This window comes from Salminus brasiliensis, chromosome 1, assembly GCF_030463535.1.
Source record: "Salminus brasiliensis chromosome 1, fSalBra1.hap2, whole genome shotgun sequence".
Classification (NCBI taxonomy): domain Eukaryota; kingdom Metazoa; phylum Chordata; class Actinopteri; order Characiformes; family Bryconidae; genus Salminus; species Salminus brasiliensis.
The window spans coordinates 9766886-9786679 of record NC_132878.1 but is presented as its reverse complement, the minus strand read 5'-3'; the positions used below and the strand labels follow the sequence as shown (position 1 = coordinate 9786679).

The 19794-nt window shown below is 39.6% G+C and overlaps 1 protein-coding gene across 1 annotated transcript in view; it reads left to right on the top strand.

Moving 5' to 3' along the window:
- LOC140538711 (flotillin-2a-like) overlaps positions 1–19794 on the top strand; it is a 40672-nt gene that overhangs the window by 14880 nt on the left and 5998 nt on the right. Inside the window, 7 exon segments of the mRNA XM_072661253.1 lie at positions 5200–5290; positions 12978–13101; positions 14039–14157; positions 14434–14547; positions 16694–16813; positions 18041–18255; positions 18392–18575. Of these exon segments, the coding sequence (XP_072517354.1) occupies positions 5200–5290; positions 12978–13101; positions 14039–14157; positions 14434–14547; positions 16694–16813; positions 18041–18255; positions 18392–18575 (967 nt within the window).

Sequence of the window (19794 nt, the reverse complement as noted above, 5' to 3'; positions counted from 1 at the left end):
GTGGGGCTGGGAGGCCCTTCCTTCCTCCATCTTCCTGCTTGAGAAAGCAATCTGCTTAGTGGCTGCTGTTAGAGTCATACTGATCTTATTAGACGAGATGGAGAGGGGAGGGGGTGCCTGTGCTTGGTAGCAGATGTGAAAAGACCAGGGTCTACAGCAGTGGTCTGCAGAGTGTTTTTACAACGGATGCAGCCTCATCCAGTCATGCAAAGGTGGATGTTGCTGATATTTGATAATTAAAGGTTGATTATTGTCTTTAATGGCTTATAATTCATTCGTTTTGTCTAACATATTTTAATGTTTGTAGTGATCATCCACTACTGGGTACTGGGAGGGATTGTGGTTGTGGAATGTGTCTTAGAGAGATGGATGTGTTTACACTGCTGTAACATGTGGCTCAAATACATCATAGATCACTGTTAGAGCGAAGTGGTTTGAGTGATTGGGTTTAAATGCGTGTTGGGCGTGTTTACACTTGCCTGTTTATGTGGCTTGGCCTTATACTCAAGGCGCATTAAATGACCAGGTGTAAATCAAGTCATTTAAAGGTATTATACAACATTATACAACATCAACATTATGATACATAGTTTCTGTAGATTGCCGCATGTAAAAACACCTATACTAATGTTTACGCCATTATAAACTATACGTTTTATATTCTACATTTGTTTTAAATAAGGTCTGATCATTTATTCATTTTTACAAAAGTGTGGATAAATGTTGACTGTGAGTTTACACTGGATGGTAATGCATTCAAAATATTCAAAAATAATATACAAAGGTAAAAGTATAGACAATAGCATTTTAGCATGTCTAAAAATACTCTAAAATCTTTCTTGCATAGAAAATGAAATTCTAGCCTTTTTCATGGTTGCCTAAAGGCAGTCACATACAGCCCTACTGCATGTTTGGTTATTTCAGAGTTTGTTTTAATGTGCGCTTTAGTCATTTCATGCCACGATTAAAGTGCTGGCCTAATGAGCTGGGAGTTCCCTGAAAGTGTGAGAGCATGAGGCAGGGTAATGGTCATTTTTGTGAAATTGAGGTCCAAATTACAACTGTGATTAGAAGCCCAAGAGACCTATCTGAACTCACAGCCCAGCAGTGATAGGTGCTGGAAATGTGCAGCAGTTACAGTGACCTTGATAACATTACGCCTCTTTCACACTGAACGATGTTTATCTGGCATCACTTTTAGTGGCCATTTTGTACTTTGCATGGCTCACACACAATACAGGCCTTAAATGGTATTTTACCAAGATGTACACGTTCATACTCTCATTGAAAGTCCACGTAAATGGGATGTGACATCCTCAGCATGAACGGCCAGTAACATCTTCATTTCTGAATCAATCAAGGCTAAACTATTGAAAGCGGATATTTCTCTTTAATGTCAACTTTCATCTTATTCTAAAGCTACATCAATATTACCAGGATTTGGACTCCAGCTTGCGTTTATTCTTACCACTTCCTGTTTAATTACTGTTACATCCCAGTATGGCTGGACAACATGACAATATTTTATCGTGTTGTGATAAATTTTGTTATTGTGATGGACAATATGCTTTTCCAAGCATGTTGAGGATATTGTTACTGCTTAATAAACACTGATCAGCTGCAGGTTTTATTACAAACAGTGTAATTAGACTGGATTAATTAGATGAAGAGCAGCAGATGTTGAATAAAAATCAGTGTATTTAGTACGGGGAGGATCTGAATAGTATTTTAATAGAATCTGTTGCTACTGATGTATTTAGTCTGTGACATAATATTATTACTATTCGATATAATATTTCTACCATATCATATATCATATAAATTAAACCTGGATTCCTGCTTGGTACCACTTAGGCATGCTTTTTTGGCCATGGCCTGAAGAACCTGAAGATTTATCGCTGCTTATTAAAAGTAGTCTCTCAGTTGTTTTGTCCCTAGATATTTTATGTTGAATCTGATTCTCTATGCATATCGCTGTGTTTTGGGCATGCTGTGTAGTTATCAAATTATTTATTCATTTATTTATCTACTGCCTCATGGAAATCCAAAATCAGGCAGTATTGTGAAAGTTGTGCTCATTGTGATGTGGTTATTGTGGATCCCTCCTCATGAGTCTGGGCATGTTGTGCCAAATGGAAACCCAAAGTGATTACATGTAAAGTGACTGAATAATGTAGTGGATAAACCACATATAAGACCAGTGGTAGATTCCTCATTCAGGCGGGAATACTGGCAAGACTCCATTCATTTGTATGCCACGTTAACCAACACTGTTTAAGTGTGTTACTACCATTGATGGTGTCTCCTGCAGTAGAAAAGGAATACGACTGGTAAAGGGGTTCCTAATTTCCTCAGACTTAGTACTGTATTTTAGATGCCAGAGCCATATTTGAAGTCTTTTTAGATAGAATTTAGTATAAAGATGTTTTTGATTTATTAAAGAGGGATGTGGGTTTGGACAAATTTGGACAAAGATTTGGTAGGTTAACTCTGCTTAGGACATTCTGTGGCAGCTCCAAGCCTGGGCGCTAGCCAGGAACTAACACACTAGTCAGTGTGTTACTACAGTGACGAAAAGTGTGTTTTCAAGGTAGAGGAGGGATTGATGGATTGCTTGTTTATTCTTTATTACACCTCAAAGAAAGTAAGCAGTATAGAAATGAGTTCGTTCTTTGCTCCAGTCTGTTGAACGTGAGTTTGATGAAATCTCAAATGCCTCCGTAAGATACGTCACATGGTTTCACGGAATAGAGCCTGTTAACCTTGTAGTGCCTTCTGCCTTCAGGAGATACACGCCACTTGACGGATGTTACAGGAGTGCAGTTGCAAGCTAATCTGACTTTCCTAACCTTTAACTCCTAACTCCTTATGCCCTCCCCCCGCACCCTGAAATGATTCTCTCAATGCTTTGAAAATATTGTGCTGTCCTGCCTCTCCTGTTAACCCCTCCCCCTTTCCTGTCCACCCTCCCGCCCACCTGCCTGCCTGCATAGACTTTCTCTGGAAGTAATGACCATCCTGTGTCGCTGTGAAAATATCGAGACCTCGGAAGGCGTCCCCCTGGACGTGACAGGGGTGGCTCAGGTAATGCAACCCAGTCAAAGCAAGCCAAAAAAAAAAAACCCAAACAAACAGTCAAACGAAAGCAACTGACTCAGGGCTAAACGATGATGGAGGCAGGGACATGGCAGGAGAGGCTGGTTTTGGAAAGCCGTAGGCTCGCTTGAGTGTGTGCTGGTCTGTTTCTCTCTGGCCTGTCTGTATACATACACACACACACACACACTCACAATCAAGTGCTTTTTCTTTGTTGGTCTTCTTCTGCAGTGAAGGGGAGAGAGAGTCAGCTGTCACTAACATGCTTTTGGCTTTGGCAACACCGTCATGCAGCACAGCAAACTGCTAAACATCCATATGCACTGGCTGAAGAACTTTGCTAAACGTGTTCTGCTTGATCAGATTTATATTGGGTTAAAATTCAAAAATCTATTGGCTAAACCCATTGCGTGTTGTTTTTTCTCAACTGCAGTGGCTTTATAAAATTAGGGGTGCATGATGTACCACAAATATAGGGGAAAATTTTAATCTTATTAATTGTAAGCAAATCTTAGATTTTAAAATACAATATACATATATATTAAAAGTCAGGGTAGTGTTTGGGTGGTGGGTCATTCTCAGCTCTACAGTGACACTGGCATGGTAGTGGCTTGTGTTTCGGGGTGTGTTGTGTTCACTGTGTTCACTCACTGTCCACTCTATTAGACATTCATACCTAGTTGGTCCACCTTGTAGATGTAAGGTCAGAGACAGAAGCTCATCTGTTGCTGCACAGTTTGTGGTGGTCATCCTCTAGACCTTCATCAGTGCCAACTGGACACTGCCCAAAGTATGCCGGTGGCTGGATATTTCTGATTGGTGGACAATTCGCAGTCCAGCAGTGACACTGAGGTGTTTAAGAACTTCAGCAGCACTGCTGTGTCCGATACCAGCACTGCTGTGTCTGATACCTTGTACCAGCACAACACAAACGTGCAACCACCAATCAGTATTGCTGCAGTGCTAAGAATGATCCACCACCCAAATACTACCTGCTCTGTGGTGGTCCTGTGGTGTACTGACCATTGAAGAACAGGGCGAAATGAGGCTACCAAAGAATGCAGAGAAACAGATGTATGACAGTCTGAGTGTAGATACAAGGAAGCAGTGTTAATGAAGGATGCACCAGTATGCTAACAGAGGGCTGCTATCCAGTAATGCTCATGTACATATCTACTGATGCCAATAAGCAGTGTAACATTTATATGTATTGGATAGCAATTAGGCCTAATTAATGTCAGAAATTATTATCATGATGTCATGTTATCATGTTTTCTTAAAAATTGTCATTGTTATGACAAATAGACTCTGGATTACAGCTATAGATGACTGTAGGAGACCATTAAGGGTTATTTTTGATTATTTTAATTATTTTACAGCTCATCTGAACATTGGGATGTTTAAGCTCTACAGAAAATGCTGAGCTGTGTAGAAAAAGTGGACAGGTTACTCTATCGCATATAAATGCCCAGCAATTAATCATAGTTTTAACAGCAAAGGTACATACTTGCATGTACAGATTTTTAAATTGTATTATTGTTAATAAGCAAGCTTACTAAAATTAAATTGATGTCTGTTGTTTATTTGGTTATTTTTTTCAACATGGTGATCGTCTCTGTTAAAACATCAATTGTCATCACCAATATCTCATTACACCCCCAGACGCGGTTACAAATGCAGTAAAATGAAAACATTAATAAAATGAAGACACTTTAGCACTTCAGCCCAGTGTCACCCAAATATTCTGCTGCTCCTCTGGAGCACAGTTAACCAATTAACCAAATATCCTGTCATCATGCACCCCTAATAAACACTATTGCTTGCGAATGGACTGAAAAGCTTCTTCAACCCAAATCATTTCTGTCCAAATTTGCAGCCAGTGCCCTTGGAGCATCTGTCTGGAGTGAACGAATGCTTTGTTGTTGTTGTTTTCTGTAAACTCTGTACCAGCAGATTTCTGTTGTTTTCCAAATTTCTGTTTTTTGTGTTCCTTTATCTGTTTTCCGTTCTTTCCTTCCTTCTGTCCCCTCCATTCCTTCCCGTAGACCACCATAGCCAAACTTTTTTTGTTTTGTTCTTCCCTTTCTTTGCATCTCCCAACAGGATAACCCTAGAGATTATGACCCTGCAGCCCAAGTGTGAGGATGTTGAGACAGCGGAGGGTGTGGCTCTTACAGTCACAGGGGTGGCACAGGTAAATTCATTACACCTCTCCCAGCGCCTCTTCCAGCTCGTCCCGGGATGCCTCAGAACCTGCACCCTTTCCCCTTCAGCTTTTTTATCCACAATTTCTCCCGTTTTGCCCCTACGTTCCCTTCCTCCACCCTTTCCTGGTTCCTGACAAAAGATCGCACAGTGCCAAACTTCTATCATTTGAGTGAAGGTCACTCACACTCACTTTCCGATTGGTGAGCTGGTCCCTCACTCTAGCTTTATAAGTTCTGATTGGACAGAAGTCAGGTTGTTTTTTTAAAAGCTCAGCTTACTGGCTATAGCCAAGCCAGCCTACACGGTCTCTTGATCACTAATTCACTTACAATGATTGAAAATTGAGTTATATAATTAAGTATAAATTCTGCAAATCTTGTGGGTTTCTTAAAAATTAGAACAATTAATCAAAATGAAAGACTGCAATAAGTTAGAATTGATTAATTACCTAAACAATAGAGCGTCACTGATCTTAAAGAGAAAATCTGAACCTAATTCAAGCTAATCTTAATTTGCCTTTTCCTGTGCTTAGAAAATAACCATTTGCTTTCTCACCTTCAAAAATGTAGATGTCTACCTGCATTAATATCACAGAGCGGTGTGACGTTTATGTATTGGATAGCAAATAGGCCTAATTAATATATAAAATTATCATCATGGTGTCATGTTATCATGTTTTCTTAAAAAATTGACATTGTAAGCTAAATTGCTTGGCAGTGTTATGTAAAATAGGCTCTGGATTACAGCTATAGATGACTTTAGGAGACCATGAAGTATTATATTTTAATTATTTTACAGCTCATCTGAACATTTCGATGTTCAGATGCAAAAGTACATACTTGCATGTAGCAACACACCCCTATATTAAAAGCCAGTGGGGTAAGTACTGAAACAACTGCCCGTTGGCTTTAGTAATATGGGTTTTTATATCCAAAGTTTTCTGTTATTTTACTGTAATGGGAAACATTTAAATAATAACTGACCATGCAGTTCAGATACAACTGATACAAAGTAAATCAATGCTCAGTGTTTAAGGGTTTTAAAGAAATGGCTGTTTTTACCAGAGGTTTTATTACTCTTAGATCAGCAGGTCTGCCAGAAGAGCTTTGGGATTGGACTTTGTCGTTCCATCTACCTCCTTCATTCGTTATCCCAAAGATTTTTCCAATTCACAAGCCAGAATCTGCTCTGGAAAACTGAAAGACCACCTGGACGGCCATGAAAAGGGACTGTCCGCATATTCACCGATTTTGATTTATTTATTGTCCTGTTTTAGTATTATGTGTTTGTTTAATTCAGTGTTTTTGACTTGCCAAGACTTGCAGAACACTGATTTGCTTATTTATTCATCGGGTAATTTTTCTATCCCCCGCAGACCTCAATCGGCAGCAAAGATTTTGTAGAGACTACAAAAAAAGTTTTATCTGATTTGACTGCCGGAGGTCATTTACTGTTAAATGACTGTTGTATCCTCACTGTTTATGGATATACGAATGGTAATAATATAAACAAATGTAGGAGAGCTTCAGGACATACCATGGTCAACTCAAAAAAAGAAGCTGTTTCTTGCTTTTTGCATCTAAAGCTCCATTTAAGCTAAAGTTTTTCAGATAAAGTCCCCTGGAAACCTTTTAGGTATGCTACTGGAGGTGCAGGTTAGCAGTTTTGACTCTCCTTAAGGCAGTGCTTGATGTTTTAAATTTGTAAATCATTCTTGCAGATTAAATTGTAAAAGTCATTTAGAGTGTTTTGACAAAATGGTTTACTATAGTGAAACCCAGCGATTCATTTCTTTACAGTGGTGGTGATGTTAACCGAAGATCAGTGTCTACTACATTGATACAGCCATGTCATTTACTAACCAAAACCATCTGAATTTACTTTTTTTTTTTTAGCATCATCAACATTATATATAAAACTAGGTGGACATTGTACCCTTTTTTCGGTACTTACAGCCCCCTGTTTGTAGCGCTATGCCATGCATATGTTTTAAAGGGCCCAAATTTCAACATTTAATCTTTACTTCCTCTTTTTTTGCCTCTCAGGTCCATATTTATTAGTTTTATAGGTGCATATACCAAATACTGTCATCATTAGGATAAACATGTTGTTTTTGTGACTGTACCTTTAAAACTGATGCATGTAAGCTATTTATATTTTGATGGGCTGCACTTTATTACAACTGATTCAAAAAGCAGATCTGATGTAAACAGTGCTTATAACATCAGTGTGAACAGGTGGGACAAAACTGCTGCAGTATATACTTTTAACTTGGCAGTTTAACTTTTAACACAGTAAATGGTTTCTTGGCCGTTTCTAAGGGTTTTTTTTTAATAGCGAAGTTGCTGTTTTTTTTTTTACTTTGCCCTGCAATCTACCTCCTTCATTATTCCAAAGCTCTTTACAATCCAAGCCTGAATCTTCTCTGAAAAATTATAAGACTACTTGAAGGAGTTTAGAAGAGGACTGTCTATATAGACATTCATTTTGATTGCTACAGAGGCTCATTTATAACCCCTTTAGATGCGAAAATTAATATGACCATTTCAAACAATGTAACTATCACTGGCGACAACAAAGAGGAGAGGGGTAGAGTAGAGGAGTAGAGGAGGTCATGATGAAGTAGTACCCCATGATTTCCAGTGGTACTGCTCTGTGCCGTCGGTATCTGTAAGCCAACAGAGAACGTGTTTAATGTTGAACATAAATGAGCCTTAAATAAAAGAATATATGTTAATATGTTTTTTTTTGTGAAAACAAAGTTTGTGTTCTATATAGAATATTATATATATATATATATATATATATATATATATATATATATATATATAATATTACACAAACGTGCAGAAAATGTAGGGTCCATGAATGATTCAAAAAGAGTGCAGGAATGTGGAAAGAGCCTCAGAAGTCAGGTTTCCATCCCCACCACAGTGAACGAAATTACACTTTATTTATGCTGAAATATGGATTAAATCTCATAACCAACTAATCTGCTCTTTCGAAGTTTCTTTGTTTGAGGCTAAAGTTGTCAAAACTACGTTGAGGTAAGAAAAAAAAGCAGGACTCCTCTAGACAGTTTATTAGTCAGTTTATTAATACCACACAATTTTTTAAGATAAGATAAGATAGTCCTTTATTAGTCCCGCAGTGGGGAAATTCCCCACTGGGTGTTCTTCCACCCAACGATTCAAGACTAGTTGGCAATTGATCTTGTGATTATTCAGAATTATTTCCAGAATATTGTTCTGATCAACCACAAATTGTATAATTATGCTGACTAATTATGAGTGCAAAATAAAAACATGCCTTTGACTATTAGTTTTAAGTTATGAATTGCTTTTTACGTTTGTAAAGATGACTGTGTAGTACAACATCAGCAACCACAACTTCACTAATGATTAGACATGATTAGACATGTGTGCACACCGCTTATAAAACTGGTTGTCAAAAGCTTGTTTTTAGCTTGTAACCACCAGTAACCTGTTATCTTAGCTTAGTAACTGGGGTGTAAGCTTAACTGTGGGTGCCAGAAATGTCTTAGCTGATAGATTCAACTTGGGGAACATTGCCAACAGTGTGGCCTGCACTTCAGCTTCACTGTCTGCAGTGGCCCTGCTGTCAGCTGGTGGTCCTCACAATAAGGCCATTGTAACCCTTGTAACTGAGGAAACACATTTCTGCCATAATAAAGCCACCGCCTCGAACATCTGATTGGACGAGAGTAAATGAACCCCTGACAGTTTCTATGGAGACCAAGGATCCATGTGCCTGAGTTACAGGCTTCCTGGAAGTGCCCTAATGGCAGCATTAGGCGGAGCTTTTTCCCGGACGATGGAGCTCACGCTGTAAACTTGTGATGCTAGTTGATTTGGTTTCAAGCTCATTAGCCAACTGAGCAAGCAGGTTCTCTGGCCGTTCCACATATACACACCACAAACACAGGTGTCATGTTTCAGTAAATAATGGGACAAGACATGATCCGGGGCTTTTGTTGGCACAAAGTCTTTCACAGCTTCTTAATTTCCTCTCCAGCACTGGCAGCAGCAAGCCTGAACAGTAAATGAAAGCACATTTACTGCCTAAATCCAGTTTCAAAACAGGGACCAGTATCAGCTTTATTAAGAGAAAACGGAAGATCGGACATGGGACTCACTGTTTAATTTATCATGCCCTTTTGCCTTATTTTTGTGTTGGCCAGCCTCCTCCCTTTTCTTTTTTTCATTCAGCCTTTTCCTTTGTCTGAGCATGTCATGGGAATGATTGTGTTTGTACATGGCGGGGGCCGGGGGAGTTGTGTTGTCACAGATGCATGCAGCTGTTATCTGTATGTGTGCTTGGCCATTGCTCCCTCTGTAGGCCGTGTTTGGTAGTGTCCTGGCTGATTGTCTGGCTGGGCTGGCACAGATAAGTAATTGCAGTTGAAACGAAAATGACTCCCCTTAGGACACTTGGACGCTGTTAAGACTAAAGTGTGTTTTGTTAATGTACATAGAAGTACATTGACTGGTGTACGATGTACATAGACATAAGAATAGACATACGAATAGACTGTCTTCAGCATCAACAGTACATATGTGGATGCAGTATGTGAACATGTGTGCACAGTGTTGGGCCAGTGCAAAATGTGCAATAAATGCGCTATATGGACAAAAGTATTAGGACACCTGCTCATTTACTATACTAAGGGTATTAGAAAAAAACTTGATCCTGCTTTTGTTGGAGTGGCTCTCTGTACTGTCCAGGGAAAAAAGCTTTCTGATAGATTTTGGAGCATTGCTGTGAGGACAGGAGCATTCGTGAGGTCAGAATCTCATCCCCAACTCATCCCAAAAGCACTGCATGGAGCACCATCCATTATTCTAGAGAACACAGTTCCACTGGTGCACTGCCCAATTCTAAAGGGGCTATATACCCCTCTAGCTCATGCCAGGCATTATGGCATAGTGCCAATAGATTAATTTCTATCTGCTTCAGAGAGTCCTATCTAAAGGAGCTGAATGTGTTCATTAAAAGGACTGTCCACAAACATTTGGACCTATAGTGTAGATGCAGAGATAAATAGATGAACGTCTTGTTGTTGGGTATTGTGAGATTTTTTCTCTCATGTATCATTTGCTTTAACACACCTTTTTTTTTTAATTCTGCTAGGACCTCAAGTCCTATTGGTCGGCACATGCATAAACTATATAAGACCACATTAGCATGGCTAGCAGCCCTGTTGTGTTTATAACAGTGTCATAAAGGGAGTCATTTAAGGTTCAGTTGTTTTAGGGTGGGCAATATGAATATTAATTGAACATTATTGTGATCAATCTTTTTCTGAACAAGTGCATGTGTTATTAAAAGACTATAAAATACATCTAAACTCCTGTATTATGAAAGTATGAGAGTTTATAGCAGCACTATATGTATGTATATGGATGTATCCATTTGTTACAACTTTCACAAAATAAAATAGTGATATTTCTTATGTATTATAAAGATGTCAGCCAGTACCATAATGTCATAAATTTAGTCTCATCATATTGCCCACCCTTACTTTGTATAGTGTCTCCCCCACCCATATTTGCCACAATCAGTTTGGAAATGAAGTGCAGCACACTTCTGACTGCCCACGCTTTCCACCACTAACCATAGCACGAGGGCACAGCCACAATCCCAGCAGTGGAAGAAGCATCTCTTTAAATGCTAATCAGAGGGAGTTTTGCCATCAGAGTAGGAGAAGCTGTTGCCATTTTAGCCTTAAAGGGCAGCTTCTGTTGATGCACAAACCTCTGATGTCTCTCTCTCTCTCTCTCTAAAGGACAAGCTCACTCTCTTTCCATTTCACAGCAGTGGGGAGCAAGATGAATCACTCACTGATTACTCTGATCTTTGTATACGTTGAGTCACTTGATGTACATGAATGCAGAACCAATACATGCAATGCTGAATGGAGAGGGATAGGCGACTCTTGACCTTCAGTTTTGTAAATCGAACACTAAATCAAGTTTACACGATTTTCTCCTGTTCTGTATCTGTGACATGGGACAAACATGATGCTGATTGGGGTACATAAGCTCACATTAGCCTTGTAGCTCAAGGGCAGACATAAAGAACCAACTTTAGAGTTGGTCTAGAGGCAGTTGAATCCAGCTTTGTTTACATTTACATTTATGGCATTTAGCTGACGCTCTTATCCAGAGCGACTTACAAGGTTACCCGTATTACAGAGGTGGGTCAGTGTAGTGTTAGGAGTCTTGCCTAAGGACTCTTATTGGTGTAGCGCAGCATAGTCACCCAGACCTGGAATCGAACCCCAGTCTCCCACATAGTGTGGCAGTGGTGTTATCTGTTGCGCCACACCAACCACCACATATGTTGCACATAGGGTTGTTACGGTGTCACAGTTTTACAGGTTTTCATGGTGTATGATTGGACAGCTACTGTTTTCCAAAATACAGATTGAAATGCATTTTCATCTACAAGTTATAGTTCATCACACCAGTGTTTCTTGGACGATTTTAGCCATAACTTCAGCAATTTTGACTCAACACGGAAACACACGAGCTTTTCCCTCACATTTCTTTCTTCATAGCATTGATGGATCAGTTCTGTTTAACAGTTTGTTGTAAAAGCAGGCTCCACTGCTAATTAGTAATATTACACCCAGCAACTAGCCAGTGCACAGGAAACATACCATTATTAATGATAAATAAACAACCTTAAGAACATCTGACTGCTCTTTCACAGTCGTTCAGTCATTCTGAACAAAGCAGTTAAATGGTTCTTCAATACTGTGATAGCGTGAAACTGTGGTACTTTTTTTGGCTGAGTTATTATGCCAAGAAAAATGTAAGCCGTAACACCCCTAGTGGCACATCCCATTGATTTCCAGACCCTTTAAATTCATCACATTCTCTTGCTTATTTGCAGATATTCTGCTGCCAGCTGATTGCCCTCACAATGAGGCCCTTTATGATATGAGGAAAGTGTTATTAGTTGTTAGTTATAAGCCCCCCCAATAAACCACATCTGATTGGACGAGGCTAAATAAAGCCCTCTCAGTATTCATAGGGACCAAGGTAAAAAGAAAGAAAAGTCTTTGAGTTTTACATTTTAATGCTGAGGGCTGGAGTTGTCTATCCCTTATGTTAATAATTATATCTTTATCCTGCACGTCTGGGATGCTATGATGCTTTTTAGCCATTCTGCTTCTCAAAATGCAGAGTCGGTGTATGTATATTGCCTCTGTTTCTGTGTGAAAGCAATAGCAGACAGCAGCACGTGAGGGAAAGCTCTGTACAGGGAAACCCCACAGCAGCCCCACTGATTTCCTTCTGCAGATCTGGTTTCTGCTAATGCAGAGCAGCTGCTTCTATATGTACACACAAACATAAGTCCTGATCAGAACATTACAGTAGAGTGATTCCTGAAATAGCCTCCAATAACCTGTCAACAACAGAGCGAATGAAGGAATGACTTTTTCACTTGGGTCAGTTGTGAAGTCTGTTATAGTGTCTATGGATGTTACCATTACATCTTGCTTCTGGAATGCAGTGACATTTTAGCCTTGAACTTTTAGCACTACACTCAGACTCAGACATGTCCATCTCTGTATTTCTTTGAGTTGCCTGTGTTTCTTCGCAGCCTGACACCAATGTTTGTATGTGTCTCTGTGCTGCTCTCAGGTAAAAGTAATGACAGATAAGGAGTTGCTGTCTCTTGCCTGTGAGCAGTTCCTGGGTAAGTCAGTGATGGAAATTAAAGGGGTGGTCCTGCAGACGCTGGAGGGTCATCTCCGCTCCATTCTGGGTGAGTAAGCCCTGCATCTCTGAAGGGTTTTTAGGCGCCCATCTGTCTACATTTTAATCAGTGTTTCATTCCACACCAACTCTGCTAGACAAGGGTCTTGCATCTCTTAAAATCAGGGCCTTTTTAAAGGAGCTTAAAAATCAGATAGCTCCTAATATTGGCTGAATATGATTTTATATTTCTTCTCCAGTAGGTTTTGATAAAAAGACCCATATTCTACAGTTTTCTTGTATTCTATATTTTTCCCTGAGGTCCTTTTTTATGCCTTCAGGATGGGTATAAGTTAAATGAGCTCTGTGTTGATTGGCTGTCTTGCCAATCAACACATTAGGACAACTGCAATATGAATGGCAGGGGCAGAACTGTGGCATGCTGAAATTGTATGGACAAAAGTATTGTGACACACCTCTTAATCATTGGTATATCTATCATCGTTGCCCAATGACAAACATGAATCTCCAAAATGGTGACTGTACTGTGGAAGGCAATATGTTGTTACCTTTGAATGGAAGTTGATTTTAAAAAGAGCAATTTGTAGTGAATATATATACTGGTACTTTGTTTTTGTTTTTGCTGTAGTACACTGTACTAATGGTGTGTGTCATAATGATGACCTGGCCTTTTTAACTGAGGTATAAACCTGTGATACCATTTGTAAAATATTGCACAGGTTTTTAATTAGAACAGAAAAGGGTGACAGCAGTGTTTACTGGTTGCTTGTGCTTCCCTTGTGCTGATATATCACTTCTAGTGTGACCTCACCTACTATATTATTCACGCACAGTTCCAGCCTCAGTCATATAAGATACTGACGCTTCTGGTGTAACAAATAATTAAATGCTGAAATCCAGCCTCAAACTAAATGCGATGAGCTCAATGGCTCATCTGTGTAATGTGGTGTAATGTCGTCATACTGACCTCAGCCCTCTGCTTGTAGGCACTCTGACAGTGGAGCAGATTTACCAGGACAGAGACCAGTTCGCCAGTCTGGTGAGGGAGGTGGCTGCTCCTGATGTAGGCAGGATGGGCATTGAGATTCTCAGCTTCACTATTAAGGTAACCACTACACAGCAAGAACCTGATATTTAATCCTCTACTGAAACAATTACGTAAACACGACCAGTTGTTTGTTGGTTATAGGTCTAGAAAGTTCATATAGATGGATGCTTTAAAAAGCATGTAAAAATCATAAAACAATTAATTGCTGGCTCTCAAGCAAAATTGATCTCGGTGTGAAAATACTGTGACCTGGAAAAAAATGTCCCTCCTTCTTTGGTCTATATCTATATGCAAATATATTTGATTTATAAAATGTATATTTTTTCCTCATAGGATGTCTATGACAAAGTGGACTATCTGAGCTCGTTGGGAAAGACCCAGACAGCAGCCGTGCAGAGAGATGCAGACATTGGAGTGGCAGAGGCTGAGAGGGATGCAGGAATTAGGGTGTGTGTGTTTTTGTATTGTGTGTATATGTGTATATATGGTGTGTGTATACAGTGGGGGAAGAAAGTATTTAGTCTGTCACCAATTGTGCAAGTTCTCCCATTTAAAAAGATGAGAGAGGCCTGTAATTGACATCATAGGTAGACCTCAACTATGAGAGACAAAATGAGAAGAAAAAAAATTGAGAAAATCACATTGTCTGATTTTTAAAGAATTTATTTGCAAATAATGGAGGAAAATAAGTATTTGGTCAAAGGTTCATCTCAATACTTTGTTTGTTGGCCCATTCCTCCATGCAGATCTCCTCTAGAGCAGTGATGTTTTGGGGCTGTCGGCGGGCAACACAGACTTCCAACTCCCTCTAAAGGTTTTCTATGGGATTGACATCTGGAGACTGGCTAGGCCACTCCAGGACCTTGAAATGCTTCTTACGAAGCCACTCCTTTGTTGCCCTGGCAGTGTGCTTGGGATCATTGTCATGCTGAAAGACCCAGCCACATTTCATCTTCAATGCCCTTGCTGATGGAAGGAGGTTTGCACTCAAACTCTCACAATACATGGCCCCATTCATTCTTTCATGTACACAGACCGGTCGTCCTAGTCCCTTTGCAGAGAAACAACCCCAAAGCATGATGTTGCCACCCCCATGCTTCACAGTTGGTATGGTGTTCTTTGGATGCAACTCAGCATTTACTCTCCTCCAAACACAACGAGTTGTGTTTGTACCAAACAGTTCTACTTTGGTTTCATCTGACCATAAGACATTCTCCCAATTCTCTTCCCGAACATCCAAATGCTCTCTAGCAAACTTCAGACGCGCCCGGATATGTACTGGCTTAAGCCGGGGAACACGTCTGGCACTGGTGGCATAGTGTGTTACTGACGGTAGCCTTTGTAACATTGGTCCCAGCTTTCTGCAGGTCATTCAGTAGGTCCCCCCGTGTGGTTCTGGGATTTTTGCTCACCGTTTTTGTGATCATTTTGACCCCACGGGCTGAGATCTTGCCTGGAGCCCCTGATTGAGGGAGATTAGCAGTGGTCTTGTAGGTCTCCCATTTTCTGATTATTGCTCCCACAGTAGATTTCTTCACACCAAGCTGCTTGCCTATTGCAGATTCAGTCCTCCCAGCCTGGTGCAGGTCTACAATTTTGTTTCTGGTGTCCTTCGACAGCTCTTTGGTCTTCACCATAGTGGAGTTTGGAGTGTGACTGTTTGAGGTTGTGGGCAGGTGTCTTTTATACTGTTAACGAGTTCAAACAGGTGCCATTAATACAGGTAATAAGTGGAGGACAGAGAAGCCTCTTAAAGAAAAAGTTACAGGTCTGTGACAGTCAGAAATCTTGCTGGTTTGTAGGTGACCAAATACTTATTTTCCACCATTATTTGCAAATAAATTCTTAAAAAATCAGACAATGTGATTTTCAGAATTTTTTTTTCTCATTTTGTCCCTCATACTTGAGGTCTACCTATGATGTCTCTCATTTTTGTAGGTGGGAGAACTTGCACAATTGGTGACTGACTAAATACTTTTTTTTCCCCACTGTATACAGGTGAACAGTTTCCTCAGTTTGTAATTCAATTAAGAAATGGCAATTAACAGGAACATTGGAGGTCAAGTTAAAGTCTAAATTGCTCCTAGGATTGCTAGATCAGAACCCCCATTTGACTACAGCATTCCTTTCGGAAAATTTAGCAGACTCTGGAGTGGTGGTGTGCAGTGCTACTGTGCAGCGACACCTCCACCAATATGATCGTCATGAGAATCTTTTTGGTGTAAAAAGTCATAGAAGTGTGTAAAAGAATGGACATAAATCCCCCAAACAAGAACTGAAAGACTCCTAGCTGCTGCTTTGTTTACCAGCGTGTTACCTGCCTAAGGGGGTGTTACGAAGACCATGCAGAGTTTGGGAACCTTTTACTTTTTTATTTTGAAACTGTAAAAGAAAATAGAAAATGTGACTAGGGGTGTCAACAGTTTTGCATGTACAAGTCCCTACATCACATTTAAACATTGTTTACTCATGTTGCGTCTGGCAGAGCCCTATCTGACCTTCAGCAAACATATCAACCAAGTTCATTTGATTTAAACTGATTTAGTCTGCCCTCTAACTGACTATTGCTCATTTTCTCTTTCTCTCTCTGCAGGAGGCAGAATGCAAGAAGGAAATGATGGATGTTAAGTTCCTAGCAGACACTAAGATGGCTGACTCAAAGCGCGAGCTGGAGATGCAGAAAGCATCCTTCAATCAAGAAGTCAATGCAAAGGTATCAGAGTTATGTTGTGCTTTAACCAAAGACACAGAGACACCCATATTCACTATTTGTGTGGAATTGGCCTTAACCTTAGGCCGACTAGTAAATTGGACTGATTTGTAGGTGTGATTTGTGATTGTGGGCATGTCTCGCCAGGGTATATAGTCTGTTGTGTGGTGTCTACCTCTTTGGTTGAAGATTTTTATCTGCTGCTCTTGTTCTCCCTTTCCCTTTCTATTGCTCGTCTCCAACCCTGGAAGAACATGAAGGAGTCAGTGGAAAGAGTAGAGAGAACAAGTTGTAATTGCAGATATATGACAGCTGATCCACTCCAATGTCATCAGAAATTAATTATGGAGTAATTCAGCCAATCACAGTATTTACTTACAATCACTGCTGGTAGCCAATCACAGTTGCTGCACAAGACCAGTCTCATCTTATATATTATTTTACATCAGAAAATACAAAATGCAGCAAAAGAGAAACACAAAGTTGAAGCATACACTATATGGACAAAAGTATTCGTATGAATGCTCATTCATTTTTCCTTGTAAAATTATAGGTTTTAAAAGATTCTCTGCTTTTGTTAGAGTAACTGTCTCTAATGTTCAGGGAGGGCTTTGTACTAGATTTTGGGGCATTACTGTGAAGATTTGAATGCATTCAGCAACAAAAGTGTTAGTGAGGCCAGGATGATGGGTGATGGGTGACCACCTTATTCCTAACTCCCCAACTCCTCCCAAAAGTATTGGATGTAGAACCATCTGTCATTTAAGAGAACACAGTTTCACTGTTCCACAGCTTAAAGCTGTAGGACTTAATTGCCCTTGAGCCCTCATTTGGCATTAGGCATGGTAAACCAATAGCCTCGTGCGTATCTGCTCCACAGAGTTCTATTCTATTGGCAGGGCTTCTCTACAGGGACTAGGTAGGCAGTGTGTGCATTTACCATTGTCAGCCATGGGTGCAGCTTAAAGTAGCTGAATGCATTCATTGGAAGTTGTGTCCACAAACATTTGGACATATAGTGTAGGTGATGCATTGTCTGTACAGTTGTTGCTTTTCAGTTTTTCAATATTTGATCATTTATCATGATTTATTGATTTTAGTTGATTTTTATTTTGTTAAATCAAAGAATTGAACTTACCTGGGGACAAACTAAGTAGAGCAGGAACCATCACCAAATAGTGCTGCCCTCCAGACCCTGAATCTGTCTTTTTTTCTCTTCTTCTCTCTCAGAAAGCTGAGGCTCAGCTGGCATACGAACTGCAGGCAGCTAAGGAGCAGCAGAAGATCCGTTTGGAGGAGATTGAAATTGAGGTGGTGCAAAGGAAGAAACAGATCACCATAGAGGAGAAAGAAATCGTCCGTACTGATAAAGAGCTGATCGCCACGGTGAAGCGGCCAGCTGAGGCAGAGGCCTATAAGATGCAGCAGCTGGCAGAAGGACAGAAGTACGTATATTCGAGAAAAAAGGAGGAGCTAGAAAGATAATTTGAGCTAATAGTGAGGATATACAGTGGAGACTGGAGGCATTACATTGTAGAAAAGGACAAGCTCAGAAATCTCTATTGTCTTCTGTCCTCACAGAGTAAAGAAGGTGCTGACGGCGCAGGCAGAAGCAGAGAAGATCAAGCGTATAGGTGAGGCAGAAGCTGCCTCCATTGAGGCGGTGGGCAAGGCTGAAGCAGAAAAGATGAGGATGAAAGCTGAGGCCTACCAGCAGTATGGAGAGGCAGCAAAAACTGCTCTGGTGCTGGAGGCACTGCCAAAGGTATGAGTCAATGAATGAATGACAACGTATAGATAATATTTTATTTGGCATTTCAGTGTTTTTATGAGTGCAGTGTTTATTAAAAAAAATAGATACAGGCATAAATAAAAACCTGCTGTTTTTGGCTGCGTTCAAATGCACTTTATTTACACCAGTATATTATGCAGGATCAGAAACCACAAGAAGCAAGAATATTAGAAATTACTTAACTACTACTGCTGAACTAATTACTACAGCACCATGGTTTTAGGCAAGTGGGTGCTGTAGGCATGCAGTTTAAAAAATAATCAGTACAATTGAGCTTTTTTTATTTGTTTACTACAAGTTTGGTCCTTGGTTTAAATTTACGGCAAGGGTATAAATGTTTATTTATAAAGGCATTTTAACATAAATGATTTATTATTGTTTTATTTATACATTTATAAATGCCTAATTATTTTAAAGTATGTACAACCACTAAAATTGTTGAAAATTAAAGTTGAAAAGGTGTAAAAACTAGGGACGCACCAATCTGATACTAGGAACGGATATCTGTCATGATACAAACAGAATTAGCTGGATTGGGTATAGGATAATTAGTCTGATCCAAAAGACCGATCCATTCACAGAACCCGATTCTCGCGCCGCTGGTATTCTAGGCTTCATAACCTAAGTTCAGAATAACATGCATCATACACAGACATCATATATATATATATATATATATATATATATATATATATATATATATAATCATAGAAAACAGCAAAATTCCCCCCTATTCAACAAGCATGGTGCCCTCGACCTGTCATCAACTATCAGATGCAGATGCGCAAAGTTCATGTATTGGTATCTGTATCGGAACAGAAAAAGATGGATTGGTGCATCCCTAGTAAATATATAAACTATATAACATTTAAAATAAATAAATTAAAAACATTAATTCAGAAGTCTGTATTAAAATATGTTGTTTGACTTGGTACTTAGAAGAACAGTTGGAAGAACAGAGATTTGGTTGCTGGTTACAGGTAAACTATTCTAATTAGCCACTGTATAGATTTGAGATGAACCTAGAAGAGTAATGTCCAGTCTTTATTAAAAATATGTAATGTTCAATCAATTTCTTGACAAACGGATTACATCTGGAGGAAGTGACAAATTATGTAAATCTTAAATTTCTTTTTTTTAAGGGATTGTCTGTTGCATACATTTTACCTTTAAAATACTGTATACTATTATA